The 21,939-nt window shown below is 46.4% G+C and overlaps 1 protein-coding gene across 9 annotated transcripts; it reads right to left on the bottom strand.

The window, feature by feature from the left end:
* Positions 1-446: 446 nt before the first annotated feature.
* Positions 447-18,673, bottom strand: ADPRH (ADP-ribosylarginine hydrolase). 9 transcript variants are annotated; one of them, XR_016233122.1, is made up of 4 exons: positions 9,228-9,368; positions 6,705-7,086; positions 3,859-4,405; positions 447-3,205 (listed from the first exon to the last, which is right to left on the bottom strand). XR_016233122.1 is itself a non-coding variant. In XM_089331744.1 (4 exons), exons 2-4 carry the CDS (start codon positions 7,015-7,017, stop codon positions 2,791-2,793), a joined length of 1,089 nt encoding a protein of 362 aa, XP_089187870.1. In that variant the 5' UTR covers positions 7,018-7,086; positions 18,422-18,673; the 3' UTR covers positions 447-2,790. The 9 variants fall into 9 exon arrangements, 8 of the variants coding, with proteins under 8 accessions (XP_089187870.1, XP_089187873.1, XP_002716714.1 ...); XM_089331744.1 differs by lacking the exon at positions 9,228-9,368 and adding an exon at positions 18,422-18,673 and having other exon boundaries at positions 4,045-4,405; XM_089331747.1 differs by lacking the exon at positions 9,228-9,368 and adding an exon at positions 18,422-18,650 and having other exon boundaries at positions 4,045-4,405; positions 6,995-7,086.
* Positions 18,674-21,939: the final 3,266 nt, after the last annotated feature.

Raw genomic sequence — 21,939 nt, 5'->3', positions numbered from 1 at the left:
CTGCACCCCATGGGAGACCAGGATAAGCACCTGGCTCCTGGCTTCGGATCAGCGTGGTGCGCCGGCCGCAGCGCGCCAGCCGTGGCGGCCATTGGAGGGTGAACCAACAGCAAAAAAGGAAGACCTTCCTCTCTGTCTCTCTCTCACTATCCACTCTGCCTGTCAAAACAAAACAAAACAAAATCCAAGTTCATTTGTTCTGGAGTGGAGGAAAATGAAGAGTAAATGGACAGTGGCGTGGTAGGTAGGACAGATAAGGTCAATGCTAATTTTGTAGGTCTTAAGGAAATATTACCATGACTTCTAGACAAGAGCTAGCCATCTTAAGTAACAAAGAAAGCAAATAAAACACATCACATTGCAGGCCAATAATCACTGCAATGCCAAACGTGACCTACTGTTTTTCAGCACACATATATGTTAACTTTATAAGCACGACAAATTCATACTATAAACAGAACATTTTTATTGATCACTCTAGCATTATGCATGTAATTAAGTTGATCTCTTTCCCCTGTCCATTTTCACCCTTGTGTCTCAGCCTACACACACACACATACACACTACACACCCCACTAGCACTCAGGAGAAAAGATAAGGACCATGAGCTCAGATGTGAGTGAGTGGGCAGAAGTGGTATTAGGAGTACGCAGCTGTTCTCTAGAAACAACAAGCAGAGTCACCAGTTGGAGTGAAGTTTAGGGAGGATGAGAAAAAGGAGTGTGAAAGTCTAAACTTTTTAAGTGGGCCTGGGATAAAGAGTGAAAACCAGCAAAACAAATAGAATAGGATTCGCTAATGGATCTTTTCCTGTTGTCCCCAACAGGGGTTAAAGTCTTACATCCAAAACAAGCCCTCACCCCCCTCCTCCCCTATGTCTTAAGTAGACTGAAGGACTTAGACAAATCCCTGTAGCTCTACCTAGGAAGCAGCATGACCTCTGTTATCAGTTCTCCCTCCCCATTCCTCCTGTTAAAATCCAGAGATCTGAAGAAGCAAGCATTGAGTCATAGCTCTGGTTTTACTCAAAGAGGAGATAAGAGCAGGCTCTTCCTCAGTCCCTTAACAACACACCAGATGAGGATGGGCTACTGGCTGCAAGTGACCATGCAAAGGCAAGAATGACATCTCAGATCCAAACTGAGTGTCTGCTGGGTACTGTACACCTGAGACTGACCCAGAAGTTACCCCAGCACCGTACAACAGGGTCAGTGTGGGAATGGGATGAAGCAAGGCTGTGGATGGAGTGAGAAGGTGCTCAAGTTCCTCTGGAGTAGGTTTCACCTAAGTGTCGGGTCTTCCAGTTCACCTTCCAGTTGGGCCTTGAAGGATGAGTAAAAATTTACCAGGTGAAAGAACATCAAGAAATGAAGAAAGGGGCTGATGTACACATTGGAAGATGATTAGAAGTCCAGCATGATCAACTTGTTGTTTGTAAAGATAACTCTGGAGGGTAATGAGGGACCCACCAGACAGGAGGCTAATTAACAAATTCATTTAATTAATATGGGTTAAGTGTCTGCTGTGTGCCCAGGCACCACATTAGGCTCTGTCTAGAGCAGAACACCGACAGCAAATAGACAGCAACAAAACTGGTAACACAGTAGGCATCATGATGAAGCGAGTACTGAAAGCAGCTAGGAGCAGCATCTCCCTAGGCTTGAAACTTGATTGCAGACATCTGGCTGACAAATACTCACCACAGGAAGGTTAGAGAGGTGACGGATGTACAGACTATTGGAGGTACAACAGTCTGGCAGATGCTGGTAGGATCCATGTGCACCCCTTACTGTTCCCATGTACCTTACAGCTCACCATTGCAAGCACCTCTGAGTCTTTAGCTGAAGACGTTCATGAAGAAATACCAAGGAGTCAGCATCCCCAGAAGCAGATGGAAGTCAGAGGATAAAGAGCCCAGCTTTACATGATCTTCATGTGGGCAACTCTGAGAGCTCCCTTAGCAAAGCACCCATATGGACTGTGTCCCAGTAGCCTACTGTGGAAACCTGCTCAGTAACACACCCCACAGAGCTCCCCTTTCCCTTCCTGGTGTCACTGCCCCACTCTTCTGCCAGTGATTCCTGGAATCGCCTCCAAAGAACCTGCTTACACTCATATCTTCACCTCAGAGTTCCTTTGGGATAGGGGAGACTCAACCTGAGACAAAGACAATGAGCGATGAGATGACACAAATGAAGACATGAACAAGAGGACATGAGGTTTCTGGCTTGGGAAACGCTGAGCCCCATCAATTGAGATAAAAGACTCTTCATGGGGCTGGCGTTGTGGCACAGTGGATAAAACCAGCGCCTGAGACACTGACATCTCATATGGGCACCAGTTTGAGTCCTGCCTGTTCCATTTCTGATTCAGCTCCCTGCTAATGCCTCTGGGAAAGCAATAGAAGATGGCCCAAGTCTTTGGGCCCCTGCATCTGTGTAGGAGGCCCAGAAGAGGCTCCTGGCTCCTGGCTTCAGATCAGTCCAGTTCTGCTGTTATGGTCATTTGGGTAGTGAACCAGCAAATGGAAGACCTCCCTCCCTGTAACTCTGCCTTTCAGATAAATATTTTTTGAAAAAAAGACTTCATTAGAAGGCAAATAGATTCAGGGAGAATACGATGAGTTAGATTATGAGCTTGAGCTTAAGGTGCCCAAGAGACTTGTGAAATCAAAGTTCCAAGAGTACAAGGTTAAGACTTTTGAACTGGGAAAAAGTGAAAAGAAACTGAGCAGAAAAAGGCCTACGTGAAAAATGAAACGAAACCACCAGAAATGAGTATCACATCTCCCTAAAGGGTAACTCCACTGTCTTCCTCTAACCCAAGAGAATATAGAGCTCTCGCTGTCTCTTCCAACCTGCTTCTGTATTCAAGTTTCTCATAGTTGGTGGGACTCACTCCTTTAAAACCATACATAACTCCCCACCAGCAGCCAGCGATGGTGGCTGTGGAATCACTGTCCCCGCCGTGGAAAAAGGCTCGATGGGCAAGCTCCCGCCAGGAGTCTCCTGCAGCCAGAACAGCATCATAGGCAATCATGGGGGCATCATGGCCGCTGCTGCCACCCCAGCCTGAGTAGCTTAGGGAGATGTAGAACTGATCCCTCTCCTTCACGTTGAAGGACTTGGGGAAGCTGGGGTCTGAGTTGCCATCCAAAATTCCTCTAAGTTTCAAGTACTTTTCCCATTGATTTTGGAAGTAGGGCCTGTGGGAAGGAAAGAATCGATAGTCAATTGAAAAAATAAAGTCAAAAGCCATTAAAAAAAAAAAGCACCATATGTATATGTGAACAGAGAAAATTCCAGGATGACATCAACTTCTTTTACTTTCATCATAAACAATATAAAAATCAAAATGAGCTCTAACCAAGAGCCATTCATTCAATATGTTTTTGCTAAGTATCTACATAAACCAGGCATTGACCCTGTTGTTAAGGAAAAGATCTATATAAGGGCTAAGGAGTAGGAAATAAAGTTTTCTTTTTCCTGGCTTGAGAGTAATGTTGAGTGTCACCTTTCCAATGGGAATCTGAGGACACTGTGACCATGGGTGACAGCAGGAAGTCTCTGGACCTTTTTATTCTAAGAAAGAGAATGTGAAGTGAATTCACAAAAAAGGGAAGATGTGGCCTGTCTGCTTATTAACCAGCAAATAGGAAAACCTATCTCACAAGAATTCTAACCCAGGAATTGAAAATGTTACTTGAGTGTCAGGTCAACACTGAACAAACAATTCCAGGAAAGTGGGAAATAAGCAAGAAATTTCATCTCAGCATCAGATGGCTACAAAACTCTAGAAAACTGGAATGTAGAACAGAATCCCTTCAGGGGAGGTAGGCATTGCACCTACACTACTTACAGAGGCTTCCATTGGCTCCTTTGGGGGTGACCACTGCTGGAAGGAAACTCGAAATCAAAGCAGGTGGGCATGGAGAGGGCTGGGTGGTGAGAATCTTGACAACTACTGTGGTCTCTGAGTCCTGGCATACGCATGCCCAGAAAGATTCAGCCATGTTCCAGCCCTGGCAAGAACCTGCAGACTCACCAGTGTTGAAGATTCTCCTCCACAAAGTAGCCAGATCGGATGACATACTTCTTAGCTTCCGGCAGCACCTCCATCAGTCCTTTCCCCCATTGCCGGGGTGGCCTGCCATTCACAGCATAAGCTGTAAAAAGAGCAGACACAAGGGCCCCCAAGTAGCCAGTTGGGTGGTGGTGGGTCATTCGGCCACTCTCGATGCTCACTTGGATCAGTGTGTCCAGCTGGCTGTGGTGAGGGAACCTGAGACCGATGGACATGGCCCGCATGGCAGCCCCGCAGCCACCTTCATGGTTGTTGAAGGGAATCCTCCAGCCCTCGGCTTTGTCTGGCTTCAGCCGCATGGCGTTCTGCACTGAGGCAACACCTAGGGAAGGGTGAGTAGGGCACGGTGGTCAGTGTAGTCAGAGCAGTGGTCCCAGCAGGAAGCAAGAGCTCAACTTTCTCCAAGTTTATCTGATGGAAAGAGTCAAAACCACAGGAAGATGAATGGCGCTGTGACCCAACCCCAACCCAGAAATTTGCCTTATGTTATAAATCGCCTACAGTGTGCTGATGGGAATGATAAAAGAAACATTCACGTAGAGAGCCTTGGAATCTTCACCAGTTATTACTGAGACACATAGCAACTTGGAAAGGTAGGTATAACATATTATTTTCTTCATCTTTTCTTTAATGAATAAGGCAATGCTCGGAGCTTAAGAAACTTGCTCAAAATTGCACAGCCAGACAACTAGTGGTCTTGTAAAACCCATCAGACTCCAAAACCCATTCTATTAAAGCATCCATTAAGAATCTGACAGCTGGAATTCTTGGATATCAGAAAGAGGTCACAAATTTCAGAGTGAAACCTGGGTTTAGATGAGGGGCACTGAACCTAGAGTGTCCCAAATGACAGAGGTATAAGCTGGCTTGTCCTGTTGACCTATCTTACTGGGAGCTATGAGTACACAAAGGAGCCAAGTAATGGCAGCAACATACCATGGGGTGTGGCATTATTGCTCTTTTGTCAGTCACTTATTCACAACAACATTTATGCATAACACAAGTGGACAGCTAACTTCCCACTTGCCAAACTGGTGTGAGGCCAGACATTGAGAGAGAATGAACACAGCGTGGCTTCTAAGGCTGATCCCTGAGGTCACCAGAGGCCTGTGGGTATGACTGTGAGAGATTTTCATCAAGAGGTGTTATGGGCTGAATCTTGTCCCCACAGCCCCAAACACTCAGCACCCTGGTTTGGAGACAGGCCTTTAAAGAGATGATGAAGCTAAAAGGAGACCATTAGGATGCTCCCTTACCCAATCTACACTTAAATAAACTTGTCTTTAATTCCATTTCTCTACAAACTTGTTTTTTTTGTTGTTGTTGTTTTGTTTTGTTTTGGTTTTTTTTGAGAGGCAGAGTTACAGAGAGAGGGAGAGACAGAGAGAGAGGTCTTCCAATCCGCTGGTTTACTCCCCAAATGGCCGTAATGGCCAGAGCTGAGCCAGGAGCCAGGAGCTTCTTCCGGGTCTCCCATGCAGGTGCAGGAGCCCAACCACTTGGGCCATTTTCCATTGCTTTCCCAGGCCATAGCAGAGAGTTGGATCAGAAGTGGAGAAGCTAGGACAGGAACCAGCGTCCACATGGGATGCTGGAGCCACAGGTGGAGGCTTAGCCTACTAAGCCACTCTACAAAGCCCTCTACAAACTTTTTTAAGTACCTTTGTAAACACTTCTATCACTGAGATATAACATCTTTTTATATATTCTTCCAGACTCTCCCAACAGAGATGCTTTTCTGTATTTTTAACGAGAGTGGGTTCATAACACACAAGCTTTTTCTTCACTTAATGTATAACACTTTTTCTTTAGTAAATGTTCATATGCATAATTTTAAATGGTTGCAAACCTCTCCTCGTAATTAAGAAAATCATGGGACATTCAGGTTGCTTCTGTTTTTTTCACAACTATAGACACTAACTCTTTGATACTTAAATTTCCCCCAGGGGCAGGTTAATTCCAGGTCTCAATTCCAGTTTCCTACTAATTCACTGCAGACAGGCAACAGGTGATGGCTCCTGTGGTTAGATCTCTGCCACCCACCTGGGAGCCCTGAATTGAGTTCCAGGCTCCTGGCTCCCGCCTGACCCAGCCTTTTGCTATTGCAAAAGCAGAGTTAGACAGTGAGAGAGAGACAGAGAGAGAAAGACAGAGAGAGAGAGAAGTCTTCCTTTTTCCGTTAATTCACCCCCCAAATAACTGCTACGGCCGGCGCGCTGCGGCCAGCGCACTGCGCAGATCCGAAGCCAGGAGCCAGGTGCTTCCTTCTGGTCTCCCATGGGGTGCAGGGCCCAAGCACTTGGGCCATCCTCCACTGAACTCCTGGGCCACAGCAGAGAGCTGGCCTGGAAGAGGAGCAACCGGGACAGAATCCGGCACCTCAACTGGGACTAGAACCCGGGGTGCCGGCGCCGCAGGCGGAGGATTAGCCTAGTGAGCCACAGCGCTGGCCTATTACAAGCATTTGGAAAGTGAATCCATGGATGGAAGATTGCTCCCTCTCTGTCTGTCTCTCTACCTTTCAGATGAGTTAAAATAAATCATTTTCTTTAAAATCTCCATCAACATTCATCATGATTTTCTTGGGCGTGCTCTCCTCTGCACCCTCTGGCTATGCTCACCGGCCGCTCTGCCGTCCATGTCTTCCATGCAGTCTTGGTAGTGCTTTGCAAGGAGTGAATACAGTCGAGCCAACTTCGGAGCTTTCCCAGCCTCCAGGAGGGCTTCCGCTGTGGCCAAGTGCATCACCGTGTCATCACTGACTCGCCACTTGCCCACATCTATGGCTTCCAAGCCGCCCAGCTGGGCCAACTGCTGGTGTATCTTCTCCCCATCTCGAAGGAACTCCCACTTTCCATTGAAGTACCCCAAGGCATCTCCAGCTGCACTCAGTACCATGGCAGCCACATACCTCTCTATCAGTCCCCCACACATGCTGGGCTCTGCACAGGCTGTCTTCAGGGGGCAATCAAGACACAGGAGAGGTTGCGGAGGAAGAGGAATCTGAAAAAAAAAAAATAGACCCATCGACAGGTTACTGAGTATTCCCCACTTGCAGGCATTATCTTAAGTGCCTCTCATTTAAGACTCATAACTGATCTATGAGGAATGAATTAATAGGTCCATCTTACAGGTGAGCTAATCAAAGATTATGACAATAATGCAATTTCAGAAATAAGCGACTCATCTCCCATCACAGAGATCCCAGCATAGGTCTGTTTGACTCCGAAGACCTCGATGTTGACCACAGACGGATCTTTGCTTCTTGGTGGCAAGCCCATTAAATTCTGCAAATCAACTCAAGCTCAGCATTTTCACTTTGTAGTTGGGATCTGGCCTTGGAAGTGCAAGGCTTTATTTAAGCAATGGTACTTGCTCTCGGTATCAGCACGCACAGTTCACAAAGGACCTGCACATTCGTATATGCGTATAGTATGCATTTCACAAACTGAGGCTCAGAGAAACTAAATTCACATCTTCTGCCTCCAGGCCAGGATGCTTAGTTCTACACCACTCCCCAATTGGGAGCCACTTGGGCAACCTCTTGGTGCCTCAGCTTCCACAGCTGTACAATGGTGATGGTCAAAATCCTAACAACCTGATGAACTTCTCAGGAAGAACAAATGAATTATTTGTGCAAAGCCCTTAGGGCTTGGCAGCACTATTTTTATTATTATCATTTTTAAAGACTTATTTATTTATTTGAAAGGCAGAGTTACAGAGAGGCAGAGAAAGAGAGAGGTGTCTTCCATCCACTGGTTCACTCCCCAAATGGCTGCAATGGCTGGAGCTGGGCCCATCCAAAGCCTGGAGCCAAGAGCCAGGAGCCTCTTCCGGATTCCCCGCGTGGGTGCAGGAGCCCAAGGACTTGGGCCATCTTTTACTGCTTTCCCAGGCCATAGCAGAGAGCTGGATCGGAAGTGGAGCAGCCAGGACTTGAATCAGCACCCATATCAGATGCTGGCACTGCAGGAGGCGGCTTTACCCACTATGCCACAGCGTCAGCCCCTTATTGTTGTTTTATTATTCATGCACAATCAGGAAAACTTAAATTTTTAAAAAAAAATTTTCCCCTAAGAAACCTTTTATTTAAGAAATACAAACTTCATGCATTTCTTAAGTACAACTTTAGGAATATAGTGATTCTTCCCACCATACCCATACTCCCACCCCTCCTCCTCCTCCCTCTCCCATTCCCAGTCCCATTCTTGGCTAAGATCCATTTCCAATTAACTATACACAGAAGACCAACTCTGTACTAAGTAAAGAGTTCAACAATTTGCATGAAAACAAACAAATAAATAAACAAAAAACCTGTTTCTCAACAGTCAAGGCTATTCAAAGTGATTGCATCTTGAATTAAATTTCACTTCTTTTTTAAATTTTTGTTTTTATTTAAATGATGACCTTCCCTCTTGAGTGTTGGGATTTTAGCTAATATACCCACCATGAATTAAACCCCTGGTCTGGTGCTGGCTAGACTCTGCAAAGAAGCAGTTGTCCACCTGCAGCTAGACTTTCCTGTCTATAATCTGGAGGGTGCTGGGCCAGGGACAGAGATGCGGCCGAGGTCCTGCCCGCTAGAGACGGAGCTGGCCTCTGAGGACTGGTTTGGAAGCCCTCTGTACCCTGACTCTTGGTGCCCTGGGCTTCCTTTGTGTAATTCCTCCTAGTTCTCTCTGCTGTGCTATGGTGAGTTAGTTGCAACCAAGGGCCACAGAGGTCAGCACCTTGTTTCGGTGGAAATTCCTTTCAACCCCCACACACTGCACTGGCCACCCTCACCCGACCCAGGCCCACACCGCTCTTACTTCGTAAACTCTTCCGAATTTTCACGTGTTACATTCTCATACCGAAACTATACAAGGGCTTCGTGGAAAATGGACTTAAAAGATGTTTACTACAGTGCTCCAAGCAGGGGGTGTACACACACACACACACACACAAACACACACACCCTACCCCGCACCAGAAAACCCAGACGGCCTCGCAGCTTTCAGCTGCCTGCGGACCCCGGGGGCCGGGTGCTCGGTCACCCGCAGGGAGGTGCGAGCCTGCGAGCCGAGGCCCGGGGGCGCGGAGCTGGGAGCCGGTCTCCACGAGGACAGGAGCGCGCGCCCGGGAGACGACGCGGGAGCGCGTACCTGGTCGCCGCCGAGGGAGGAGCGCGCGCGGGGCTCAGCGTCTTCCCGCAGCGCGCGCTTGGCCTAGCCGGGTCCGGGGCTGTGGCGCGGCCCAGAGAGCGGCTTCCGGGAGGGCCCGGCCGCGCCCTGCCGCGCCCCAGCGGAGGCGGGCGCAGCCTCCTTGGTGACCCGCCGGCAAGGCTTTGGGGCGCCGGAGGCGGCGTGCTGTGGGGGCCACGGGACCGGCTGTTGTCAGTGACTCACGTCTGGCCCTGGGCTTTCTTCTGGGCCCTTCCTTCCTGCCCGGCTTTCCTGGGCTTGCGGGAAGCTGGCGGGACCGAGAAAGCGAGCAGCGGCGGCCAGGATTCTAGGCCCCTGGCCCAGTAAAGGGAGAAAGCGATAATACCTCCCTCTCATAGCGCTTCAGAGTTTTAACTGTTTGTCTGCAACACAGAATTTCTTTAGATCCTGATAAGAGCAAACAGAAACCAGGAGTAGTAGTTTTGTTTAAATAGTATTGTCGCTTTTAAAGAGGGTTGTGGCGTTATCGAATGCGAGTAATTCTGGATGCTTCTCTAAAATTTTTAATTCGTTGTGTCTCTTGCTGTAATGACCCAACTTGGCCTGAGGATTTTCAACATTGAGATGGCCTTTGCAAGTAATGAAATGGGTTCGTTGTGTGCTGTTCAGTGAGTTTTGATAAATACATCCGCTGGGGTGCCAACACACCCCTAGTGTGCTCGCCACATCACCGACTAACCAGCCTCAAGTGGGACTGCCCTCAGGAGAGCTTGTTCGCTTGTGACGAGTAACGGAGACAGCGGGAAGACGCTTCAGGAAACTGCCCGCTGCTAACCGGAGATGGCCTTGCTGTCATGGCAAAGGTGAGGGGAGTGTCCAGGAAGTGGCAAGGCGAGGCGGGGAGACTGAAGCCACATCTGCCTTTGTATTTTCAGAAAATGGCTGCACCCCTAGGTGGAGAATTTAGTGTGTGTGTGTGTGTGTGTTTGACAGGCAGAGTGGACAGTGAGAGAGAGAGACAGAGAGAAAGGTCTTCCTTTACCCTTGGTTCACCCTCCAATGGCCGCTGCAGCCGGTGCCCCACGCTGATCCGAAGCCAGGAGCCAGGTACTTCTCCTGGTCTCCCATGGGGTGCAGGGCCCAAGCACCTGGGCCATCCTCCACTGCTTTCCCGGGCCACAGCAGAGAGCTGGCCTTTAAGAGGGGCAACCGGGACAGAATCCGGCGCCCCAACGGGGACTAAACCCGGTGTGCCGGCGCCGCAGGTGTAGGATTAGCCTAGTGAGCCGCGGCGCCGGCCAGAATTTAGTGTTATAAAGAGGAAAGTTCAGCTTAGATGGGGAAGATCTGACTTGTTTCTTGCAGCTTTAACTGCTGCTTGTTTGTAGAAGCTGCCCTCTTCTGAGAAAGATGTGGCAGGATGAGCTCTTCAGGAACATTCTGTGAAAAACTGGCTCAGTACAGTTCAAATTCTCTTCCAGGTGTCCCAGTGCTCCCTTTAGCACGATCAAGGTCTAGAATATTTCCATCACTCCAAAGCATCACCTAACCCTCTTTCCCAATCCATCCCTTACCTCCACCGCTAAGCCTGGCCTAGGAGACTTCTTGGTGTTTACAAAATTAAGTTCACCATCAAAGATTTGTAACCTCTGAGGACATGGTCAAAGACAGCTCAGAGTGAGGGGTATTTTTAATAATTATCTTTATAAAGCTCTGCTGTTTCAGTGTAACATATCTGTCCAGGGTATTGTTCACACCACTGATACAGGAGAGCTAGGCAGGAAGATTACATAGGAATAAGTGAGCGGGAATTTCTGCCAGCCCTGCCTGGTAACACTGCCTCTTAACTGTCAGTCTAGTACACCACTTTCCCATGATGCACTTGTGTCTCATCCGGGACCAGGAAGGAGCAGATGCCGTGATGGCCATACTGAATGAAGTTAAATTCCAAGTGACTGTGCTACAAACCTCCCAGAAAGCTTTATGCACCCAAAACTCTGTCCCTTGTAGTATTCAATTAGAGCACCACTTCCGAGCTAATAAAAGAGAGAGATAAAGTGGAAGGGGCCCCTCTTTTGCCCTGGACTTGGGGACCATGCTTATGTGTCCTTCTCTGGCCGCTCCTCTCCCTGTGTAGGCAATAGAGGCTCTGGGCTGTGGTTGGCAGGTATGGCTCCACGTTGGGTGGCCCGCACTCACTCACGAATGTAGATTCATGATCTCTTTTAAAGAAATCCTGCTCTTGCTTGTGTACTGTATTTATGCTTCTGCTTTGAATTCTTTCCTCTGTGGGCACAAGAATTTGGAATTAAGATTAAGATATTTAGGCCCATACCTCAACTGTTCTGTCAGAATTCGTGAAAAAAATGTGTGCCCTGATTATAAAGAATAATTGGAGTTATTCCTAGCAGTGAGCTTACTTCATACTTTCTGATGCCTACGAACCTATCAGCACAGGCTCCTAACTCATTCATGCTGCCTGGTTTCCAGCCCCAGCAGCACTTACTACTTGGGTAAATCAGCATTTTTGTCACTTAATCTCGCTAAGCTTCTCTTCTGCTGTTGTAAAGTGGGAACAATAATTATACCAACATCAGACAGGTGTTAGGAGGATTGCCTGAAACTGTGTAAAAAACTTTAGCGTACTGCTTATCAATGTAGTAATCACATAATAAAAAAAAATGACTGCCAGTCAGCTGTTTCTCTATGTCTTCTTGTCTCCATCATACATGTGAGCCATTCCACATCCTTCTCTCACTGACGAACACCTGTCTCCCCAGACAAAATTGGAAAACCTTTTTGGGACATCAATGGCCTGGTCACGAAGAGCAAAAGGACAATTTATCAGCATGATTCCAGCTCCAAATAACTGCAGATAACTGTCACTCCCCTCTAACCCAAAGCAGACTCCGGAGGCTCATCTTTGGTTGCAAAATGTCTAGAGGCGAGAAGTCCCCAGGGTTAATTCAGCAGCTATATCAAGGATCCAAGACCTCCCAGCTCTCTGCCCCACTGTCCTCAGTGGAGATGGCCTTAACCCGCAGGCGGACTTTAACCAGTAGATCAAGATATAGTCAATGTCCAGAGGGAAGAGAGAGTGTCTCTTCTCTCAAAGTTGAGAGAACTACTTCCCATGAATCCCCCTGAGGACTAAACCAACTGCTGACAAGTTGGCTGTGATAGGTTTCCTTTTGATCAAAGAACATTTTCCCTGGGCTGTAGATACTTTTTTGTTTGTTTGTAAAAGAAAGAGTAAATGCTATTCTGCCAAAAAGAACATGTAATTATTTGGCAATTTGCTAGGCATTAGTAAAGATAGTAGGAAGACAAGGATGTTGAATACTTAGTAACTTGCTTCCAGTTTTATCAAGGAACATACAACACAGGGATCCTCATTACCCACCAGTACAATCAATGGCTGTGTTGAGATTCTGATTTGAACTCTAAGGTGCTGTAGGGACCTTATCTGTAAGGTTGGAACTTTTCTAAAGAATCTTATGATTTTCAGGAATAATCTTTATATATGATGCAACATTAAACACCTACTGGGTACCAGTTATATACTAGGACCTGATACAGTCTCTGTTCTCATAAGTGGACTTAGTTGAATGATGCCATTTTAAGCTACTGACTTAAATCAAAATATAATAATTTTTTTAAAGTTTTTGCTGCCTCATTTTTTAACTGCTTTATTGAGGTATGATTGACATAGAACAGTCTGAATAGTAAAGTCTGAACATATTTTATGAATGCAATTTGATGAGTTTGCAGATAAGTAATTTTTTAAAAAAGGATTTATTTATTTGAAAGGCAGAGTTAAAGAGGCAGAGAGAGAGAGAGGTCTTCCATCTGCTGGTTCCATCCCCAGATGGCTGCAGCAGCCGGAGCCTTGCTGACGCGAAGCCAGGAGCCAGGAGCTTCTTCTCCTAGGCAGGTACAGGGACCCAAGGACTTGGGCCATCTTCTACTGCTTTCCCAGGCCATAGCAAAGAGCTGGATGGGAAGTGGAGCAGCTGGGATTCAAATTGATGCCCATATGGGATGCTGAAACTGCAGGCAGAGGCTTTACCCGCTATGTCACAGTACCAGCCATGATAAGTAACTTTTTTAATGACAAAAATAATGTATATTTATAGTAGAAAAGAAGTATGCACACATATTCACACAAATAAGTGTTTCTGCATACTCTTCACAGAAATTTTAAAAAAGATTTATTTATTTATTTGAAAGGCACAGAGAGAGGGAGAGATGACAGATGGATATATGGATGATAGATGATATATACATATACATATACATATACATATACATATACATGATGGCTTCATTCCCCCAAATGGCCATAATGGCTGGGACATGTCCAGGCTGAAGCTGGGAGCAAAAACACCATCCTGGTCTCCCACATGGGTGGCAGGGCCCAAGCACTTGGATAATTTTCTGCTGCATTCTCAAGGCAAATTAGCAGGGAGCTGGATTAGCAGCAGAGCAGCCAGGATGCAAAGTGATGCTCTAAGATGGGATGCCAGCATTTCAAGCCACTCTCTGTGCTACAATGCCAGCCCCTCAGAATTGTTTCTAATAGCAGAAAATTGGAAATAAGGGCCGGCGCCGTGGCTCACTAGGCTAATCCTCCGCCTTGCGGCTCCGGCACACCGGGTTCTAGTCCCGGTTGGGGCACCGGATTCTGTCCCAGTTGCCCTTCTTCCAGGCCAGCTCTCTGCTGTGGTCCGGGAAGGCAGTGGAGGATGGCCCAAGTACTTGGGCCCTGCACCCCATGGGAGACCAGGAGAGGCACCTGGCTCCTGGCTTCGGATCGGCACAGTGCGCCGGCCACAGTGCGCCGGCCGCGGTGGCCATTGGAGGGTGAACCAACGGTAAAGGAAGACCTTTCTCTCTGTCTCTCTCTCTCCCTGTCCACTCTGCCTGTAAAAAAAATAATTGGAAATAAATTTAGAGGAAGTATTACTTTCCTTCCCCAAATTATGGTGCAATTGTGGAGCTATTTAAAACATGTGAACCATGGGGTTCACATAAAGATTGGAGATAATTATTAACCATAAAAATGAAATTTTAGAATGATAAATATATATGGTTTTATTTATGTTTATTTTAAAATGGTGTGTGTAAAATCACTAATCAAACTGAATAATTAGTACAATTATCTCTCAGGAGGAGAGCTGGGTTTTCTGGGAGTAGGGAAGAAGAAGGGGAAAATTTTAATGTCTTAGAATTTGTATGTATAAAGAAATTTTAGAAAACAGAAAAATTAGAAACTGTTCATCACTCAGGTTTTATATATTTACAGTCTTTATTTTATATGCATTTAAAAAAAAAAGAGGTACCAATATTGTGGCATAGCAGGTTAGTTGTTGCCTGTATCATCTGCATCTCATATCAGAGCATCAGTTCCAATCCCAGCTGCTGTGCTTCCAATCCAGCCTCCTGCTAATGTGCCTGGGGTAACATCAGAGGATAGCCCAGGTACTTGGGCTGCTGCAACCCATGTGAGAGACCTGATAGAGCCCTGGGCTCCTGATTTTGGCCTTGACAGTGCTGGCCGTTGTAATCATTCGAGGAGTGAATCAGCAAATTGAAGATCCCTCTCTGTCTCATCCTCTCTCACTTTCTCTTTCTCTCTACCACTCTGCCATTCAAATTAAATAAGTAAAAATCTTTAAAAGAGAAAAAATGGTTCATTTTGTTTATGCAGTTTTATATTCTTTAAAATATTACTTAGGAGGAGATCCAAGATTGCTGAATAGGGAGGTACTGTAGTGACCTCAGCCACAAAGAGATACAAAGGAAACAAAGGAAGTACCATGTTCCCGAGATACTGATTGAGAGACAGTGTTGGCTGGTGCCGCAGCTCACTAGGCTAATCCTCCGCCTGCGGCGCCAGCACCCTGGGTTCTAGTCCCGGTTGGGGTGCCGGATTCTGTCTCGGTTGCTCCTCTTCCAGTCCAGCTCTCTGCTGTGGCCCAGGAGTACAGTGGAGGATGGCCCAAGTGCTTGGGAACCTGCACCCGCATAGGAGACCAGGAGGAAGCACCTGGCTCCTGGCTTCAGATCAGCGCAGCATGCCGGCCGTAGCAGCCATTTGGGGGGTGAACCAACGGAAGGAAGACCTTTCTCTTTGTCTGTCTCTCTGTCTAACTCTGCCTGTCCAAAAGAGAGAGAGAGAGAGAGAGAGAGAGAGAGAGAGAGAGAGAGACAGTGCCAAATAATTTTCTGAAGTGGAGCTGCAGCCAATTCTGTCCTGTTTGGAGAATGGTGGGCATCTCACACTGGAGATGGGGCAGCTTGTTAATTCATCACATCAACAAAATGAAGGATAACACCCATATGATTATCTCAATAGATTCAGAGAAAAAAAAAATCTTTTCATGATTAGTAACCTTAAGCAAATTGGGTATAAAAGGAACATACCTCAATACAATCAAGGAAATATATGACAAACCAACAGCCAGCATCATATTGAACAGGGAAAAGCTGGTGGCATTTCTGCTAAGATCCAGAACCAGACAAGGATGCCCACTCCCACCATTATTATTCAATACAGTTCTGGAAATTTCAGCCAGAGCCATAAGGCAAGAAAAAGAAATCAACACAATACAAATTGGAAAGAAGAAGTCAAATTATCCCTGTTTGCAGATGACATTATCCTTTATATAGGGGAAGAAAAGAGCTTAAGGGCTATTGCAACTCAAGAGAATTCAGCAAAGCTGCAGCATACAAAATCAACACACAAAAATCAATAGCATTCTTATACACCAAGAATGTACTGGCTGAGAAATAACTTGTAAGATCTGTCCCATTCACAATAGCTACAAAAATTTTTAAATATCTTGGAATTAAATTTAACCAAGCATGTGAAAGATTTCTACAGCAAAAATTATACAACATTAATGAAAGAAATAAAACAGCACACATACAAACACACACACACACTAGAAAAATCTTCCATGTTTCTGAACTGGAAGATTTAATATCATCAAAATGTCCATACTACCCAAAGCAATTTCCAGATTCAATGATATCCAAATGAAAATATCAGAGACATTCTACAGAGATCTAGAAGAAAACAATCCTAAAACTCATGAAAGCACAGAAGACCCCAAATAGCCAAAGCAATCTTAAATGATCAAAACAAAGCCATTGGCATCACAATACCGTATTTCAAGGCATACTCCAGACTGTTAAAATCAAAGCAGCCTGTTGCTGGTCCCAAAATAGATATGTAGACCAACGGAACAGAACAGAAACCCTAGAAATTATTCAACATATCTGCAACCAACTAATCTTTGGCAAACAAGCCAAAATCTCCCAGAGAAAGGACAGTCTCTTCAACAAATGGTGTTGGGAAAATTGGATCTCTTCACGCAGAAGAATGAACAAGACCCCTATCTTATACCTTATACAAAAATCAGCTCACAGTGGATCAACGGCCTAACCCTGAGAACTGAAGCCATGAAATTACTAGAGAAAAACATAGAGACGCACTGCAAGATACTGACCCAGGCAAAGAGTTCTCAGGTAAGACCCGGAAGCACAGACAATAAAGGCTTAACTGGACAAATGGGATTACATCAAGCTACCAAGCTTCTGCACAGAAAAGGAAATAATCAATAAAGTGAAGAACAACTGACAGAATGGGGAAAAATATTTTCAAATTATGCAACAAAGTATTAATATACAGCATACATGAGGAGCTGAAGAAATTCAACAATGAAACAAACACCTCAATTAAGAAATGGGCATTTTTCTTCAATGGAGGAAATACAAATGACCAAGAGATACATGAAAAAAATACTCAGGATTACTAGTTGTCAGGGAAATGAAAATAAAAACCACAATGAGGGATCCCCTCACCCCAGTTAGTATGGCTGTCATCCAAAAAATAAAATATTGGGGAGGATGCAGATAAAAGGTACTCTAATATACTGTTGGTGGGACTGCAAACTGGTACAACCATTGTAGCTGACACCAGAGAGATTCTTCAGAAAACTAAAAATAGATCTGCTTTATGTCCCAGTTATTCCACTCCTGGGAATACATCCCAAGGAAATGAAAGCAGCATATGAAAGAGTTACCTGAACACTCATGTTTATAACAGCTCAATTCACAATAGCTAAGATATGAAATCAACCTGATAAATAAAATGTGGCATATATACATGATGAAATATTACTCAGCCATAAAAAAATAATGAATTCCTGACACCTGCAACAAAATGGATGCAACTGGAGATCCTCATGCTCAGCCACCCTGTAAATTAGCTGATTCAAGAAGACTTGGTGAGTATCTGTGAGGGTTCATTTTAGGTGTGAGCACAGTGAGGCCACAGATAAACCAGGCCCCAAAAGAAAAACATCACATATTTTCTCCTACTTGTGGTAGTTAACATACAGAGGGAGGATACAAATTCTGCGGATTTCAGATCATTTGGTATAGTTAATGATGAGATATTCTTGTTTCACACGTTTAAAAAAATGAAATTGATGGGGAGATAGTGAGGACCTTTGGGACACTAATAATGCTTTGTTCTTAATTTGGGTATTCATTATGAGGATTATCAGAAGATAAGAAAAAACTCATTGATCTATACACTTAAGTGCATTTCTTGGTGTGTATACTGTAGTTCAATAAATTGTTTAAAAAAACTATTTAGGTGTACATCATAAGCATTTCTTTCTGTCACTTGTAATAATATTATATTATAACCAACTCCAAATGTCTGTACCCCTTGGATCCTCAAGCAGATACAAAATAGTAAAAACAGTTCAAAGTAAAACATACCACAAGTAGGGCCTCTGCATAAATTTTTTAGAAAACAATGGTGGAGGGGGGGGGGATGAAACCAGAGAGAAGCTAGCACGGGAGAAATAAGAAACCAGCGGTAGCTGCTCACACATCCTGTCTGTTGATTCACGAAGACTTGGTGAGTTTCTGTGAGGGTGCATTTTAGGTGCCCATGCGGTGAGGCCATAGGAACAAGACATTTGCTACAACATTGTTCTAGATGTTTCTGTGAAGTCTTTTTCTTTTTTTCTTTTTTCTTTTCTTTTTTTTTTTTTTTTTTTTTTTTTGTAGAGGAGATGAGCATTTAAGCAGTAGACCTTGAGTAAAACAGACTGCCCTCCATAGCATGATGGGCCTCCGTCCATCAGTTGGACCCTAATAGAAAACAGACTCACCGCCTCACCGAAGAAGGAATTCTGCCAGCAGACTGTCTGCGGACGGTGGTAGCGACATCAGTTCTTGCCCAGGTCTCCAGCTTGCCCACCGGCCCGCCAGCCCGCAGGTTTCGCACTTTCTAGCTCCTGCAACTCTGTAAACCAATCCTTCACTGAACTCCGTCTTGTCCCACCCCCTCCCTCTTCACAGGGACAGTTGTCCTTTGCGTAACCCTGGGAGATGGTTCCAGGGCCCCTGAGGATACCAAACTCTGCAGAAGATCAACTCCCTGACATACAACAGGGGAGCATTTGCATATCACCCACCCACATCCTTCCATTTACTTAAAGTCATCTCCAGATTAGTTGTTAATACCAAATACAATATAAAGGCTATTAAGCAGTTGCTACAGTGTATCACTTAGGGAATAATGGAAAAACAGTCTGTATACATTCAAAACAGAAATTGATTTTTTTCCCTTAAATGCTCTGGATCTCTGTGGCTGCCGAGGGCCACCTGTCTCCACGCATGTGTTTCTCCTACTGCTTCTGTTTCTCAGAACCCTGACTAACGCAGCACCTGAAGCCTAGAAGGTGGGATTTCTGACAAGAAGGGAGCACAGAGCAGGCCAAGAATCTGAAACAGTTGACTCCCTAGAGCTTGGTTTTCAGAGGATGTTCCTGCTGGGAGGGGGCCAGAGCATCAGTCAAACAAGGCAAGCTACTGGAGGCCAGTCTGAGTCAGAGCTTTAAACATGCAAGGCATAAAGATGTACTTGGCCCTGCGGCGGCGGCTTTTCTACATCCTGGGCCCTCCCCTCATCCTCGCACTGACAGCTGCTTCTTTAGGAAACTCTACCTCCCCACTGCATCCTCTACTGGAGGCTGATTAATCAGCTGGCCCCCCCACCCACCCCGAAGCAGATGCATTGAAACCGTCAAGCACTTTGCTAGGTGGTTCTCACAGCTAGAGAAGGAAGGCAGCAGACTTTGCAGGGTACATGAAATCACCATGGGCTAAAGGGAGACAAATGAGCTGCCCAGTGAGGGTGTTCAAAAGAGGCGTCCAGGGAAAATCGCCTGTTAGCTGGTTTTGGAGAATCTTAGGGAGGCAGACTAAATTTACCACAAGCACAAAAATAACCTACCTACACAGCCAGAATGCAGAAGTGATTTGAGAAGGTGAAAACAAAGATGCAGGTTTAGTAGTGTTTTCTCGCTGTGTGAGGCCTGATTGCTGGGCCCTGGGCTGGGACACGAGTGATTTTCCCAACTAGGCTGGTCACCGAGTTATGAGAGTGTTTCATCAGCTTTCTCATTTCCTCTCTGACTGAGTCATCCCAAACACACCATCTGTATGACTGAAGATTTTTAAAGAAAATGAGAACAGACCAGAAGGGCGGCACATCCGAGGAAGATGGCTCTCTGGACACCAGTGCTAAGGTAACTTGTAGAACTGATAGACTATAAAGAAACATGGAAGGGCAGGTTTAAATTGTCAGATATGGGGGACAGGGGACTGTTCACACAACTCCTCACTCTGTCGAGAGGAAACAAGCCAGTGCAGAGGTCCTCGGGTCTATGAGACTCCAGTGGTCGCACAGACAGAAGCATGCCTGGAACCCACCATTCCTGACTCCCAATCAGGACTTCTTCCAGTCCCTATAGACTGCCTTTTAGGAAAGCTTTAGAATGATGAGGAAGACTAAACGTTGCATTGCCTGAAAGATAGGCACTTCCTGAGCCTCAGTTTATAAATATTCCCTGCTCCCTCCATCCCAAAAGAGGCTTCCACGTCCATGGGATGAGAGTGTGCAAACAGTATTTAAAGGGAAGTCTCAGCTCTGCGCTGTGACTCTGTTAGGCAGAGTTACAGGAGCTGGAGGTGGGAGACACTGCACGGAGAAGTGCAAACCAGAGAAGTGGATGCAAACTGCAGTGGGAAGAGCTAGGAGCAGGCAGAACAGAAAGAGGTCTGGGGGAAATCCATGTCGTGGCCCGGCTTCTTTCCCAGCCTCCCCCACCCCCGGTCATGGGCCCGTAGGTCAGGGCTTCCCAACTCCTGACTTGGAGCTCCGCCAGTAGTTTCCAGACGCATCTTGGGTGACTTTCTCAGCATGTGGCCTCCCCAGTCCCGTTCTCTTAGCTCGGCTGGTATTCCCCCACAGGAAGGGGACTCAGCCGATCAGCTGAGTCCCAAGTTGCAGAGTTTTCAATGAACTCTCCATCCGGCTCCCTACAGCCCCACCCTAAGGGACTTCACTGTGCACCGGACTCCCAGTGGGTGAGCATACGGCATTCAGCAAACGAAAAGCAACTTACTCCTGCAACCAAAAACCTTGCTGAAGTTATTTTTCTTCCCTGCAGCCTCTGCCCACAACCCCTCACGGGGTCAGCCTGGGCTAACCACCATGAATCTACTCTCTCTTCTGTTTCTGAAACAGTCTTGAGACAAGGAGTAAAGTGCGGTGGAGAGATACTCACTGGCTCTCTGCTTTCCAGATCATTCCTTCTCTCCATGATCCCCTTGCTTCCATCTCCCCTTGGTCTCTGGCATTCATTCCTCAAACTGCCCAGTGGCAAGAACTCCTAAGGCTTGGGGGCTGGGCCGAGGCTTGGGGGCTGGGCCGAGGCCTGGGACCTGAACCAAAGGACAGCCAGCATTTTCACGTGGCAGCCGGGCCAGGCAGCTTTCTCCATGGTAGCGGGGGCCGTTGGAGCCGCAAGCGTTACCCGTGGCCTCTGGAGAGACTGGGTCCAAGTTCAGGAGAGATTTAGTCTGACAGTACTGTTCAAGTTCTTCTTCACCACAACCTGGCCTTCACGGTGTGGTCTCGGCACACGTCAGCCCTTGGGCAGGTCTTCCAGGTGGTCAAATTCGCGTGGTAGCTGAAAGTGCCCACCCCAGGTAGGCTTGAAATGTTGCCCTTTCTAGAAAGAGTTTGTGAAGGGAAAGTGCCCCCTTTCCCTGCAAGCCAGGCAAGTTTTCTTTAATTTTACGAACAGAATCCAATTCCCTGGCTTATTTTGAAACATGGAAGCCGTGACCTTTTGTTAAAGATCGTTTTTTTATTATGTTGTAAGAAATAAATGGCGATTGTCTGGTTCACTTTTCCGAGAATGCCCTAGAAGGAGAAGGAGGAGGGGAAGGGGAAAGGAGAAGCAGAGGGAGGGAGGAGAGAGGAGGCAGAGGATGCTGCTTCATCCCGGGGGCGGGCAGAGAGCATGGTGTGTGGAAGCAGGAAGGAACAGCCTACTGCTGGATCTTCATGACAGCGTTGTGTGCCTCTCCAGCTCCAATTCCTCCAAGCTGGCTTGCATAACCACCACACTGTCCTGCTCTGAAAGCACCAAGACCATGCCTGGCTTCTCCTACTGCCTGATCCTTGGGTCCTCACTCTGCTTCGCAGGGGAAAAGAAAGACGAAATAGAAAACTGAGAGTGACGTTTGTAACCGGTGAGCAGCCTTCGCAGCCAGTGTGGCTGGGTGGGGCTCCGTGACGGCCAGTGCCTGCAGAGACTCTTCATGCTCCCATCCT

The sequence above is a fragment of the Oryctolagus cuniculus genome, chromosome 4 (assembly GCF_051225735.1).
Source record: "Oryctolagus cuniculus isolate XC-2025 breed Fujian yellow rabbit chromosome 4, ASM5122573v1, whole genome shotgun sequence".
NCBI classification, from domain to species: Eukaryota; Metazoa; Chordata; class Mammalia; order Lagomorpha; family Leporidae; genus Oryctolagus; species Oryctolagus cuniculus.
The sequence above is the reverse complement of the archived record's forward strand: the minus strand, read 5'-3'. Positions and strand labels throughout refer to the sequence as shown.

What these genes read in the sequence shown, in the direction of transcription:
- ADPRH (XM_089331744.1), bottom strand. Translation starts at nt 7,017, where the DNA reads ATGTGTGGGGGACTGATAGAGAGGTATGTGGCTGCCATGGTACTGAGT. An exon ending in CATGGACGGCAGAGCGGCCG is followed by an intron (nt 4,406 to 6,704) that starts GTGAGCATAGCC and finishes ACCCTTCCCTAG; the next exon opens with GTGTTGCCTCAGTGCAGAAC. An exon ending in GAGGAGAATCTTCAACACTG is followed by an intron (nt 3,206 to 4,044) that starts GTGAGTCTGCAG and finishes TCCTTCCCACAG; the next exon opens with GCCCTACTTCCAAAATCAAT.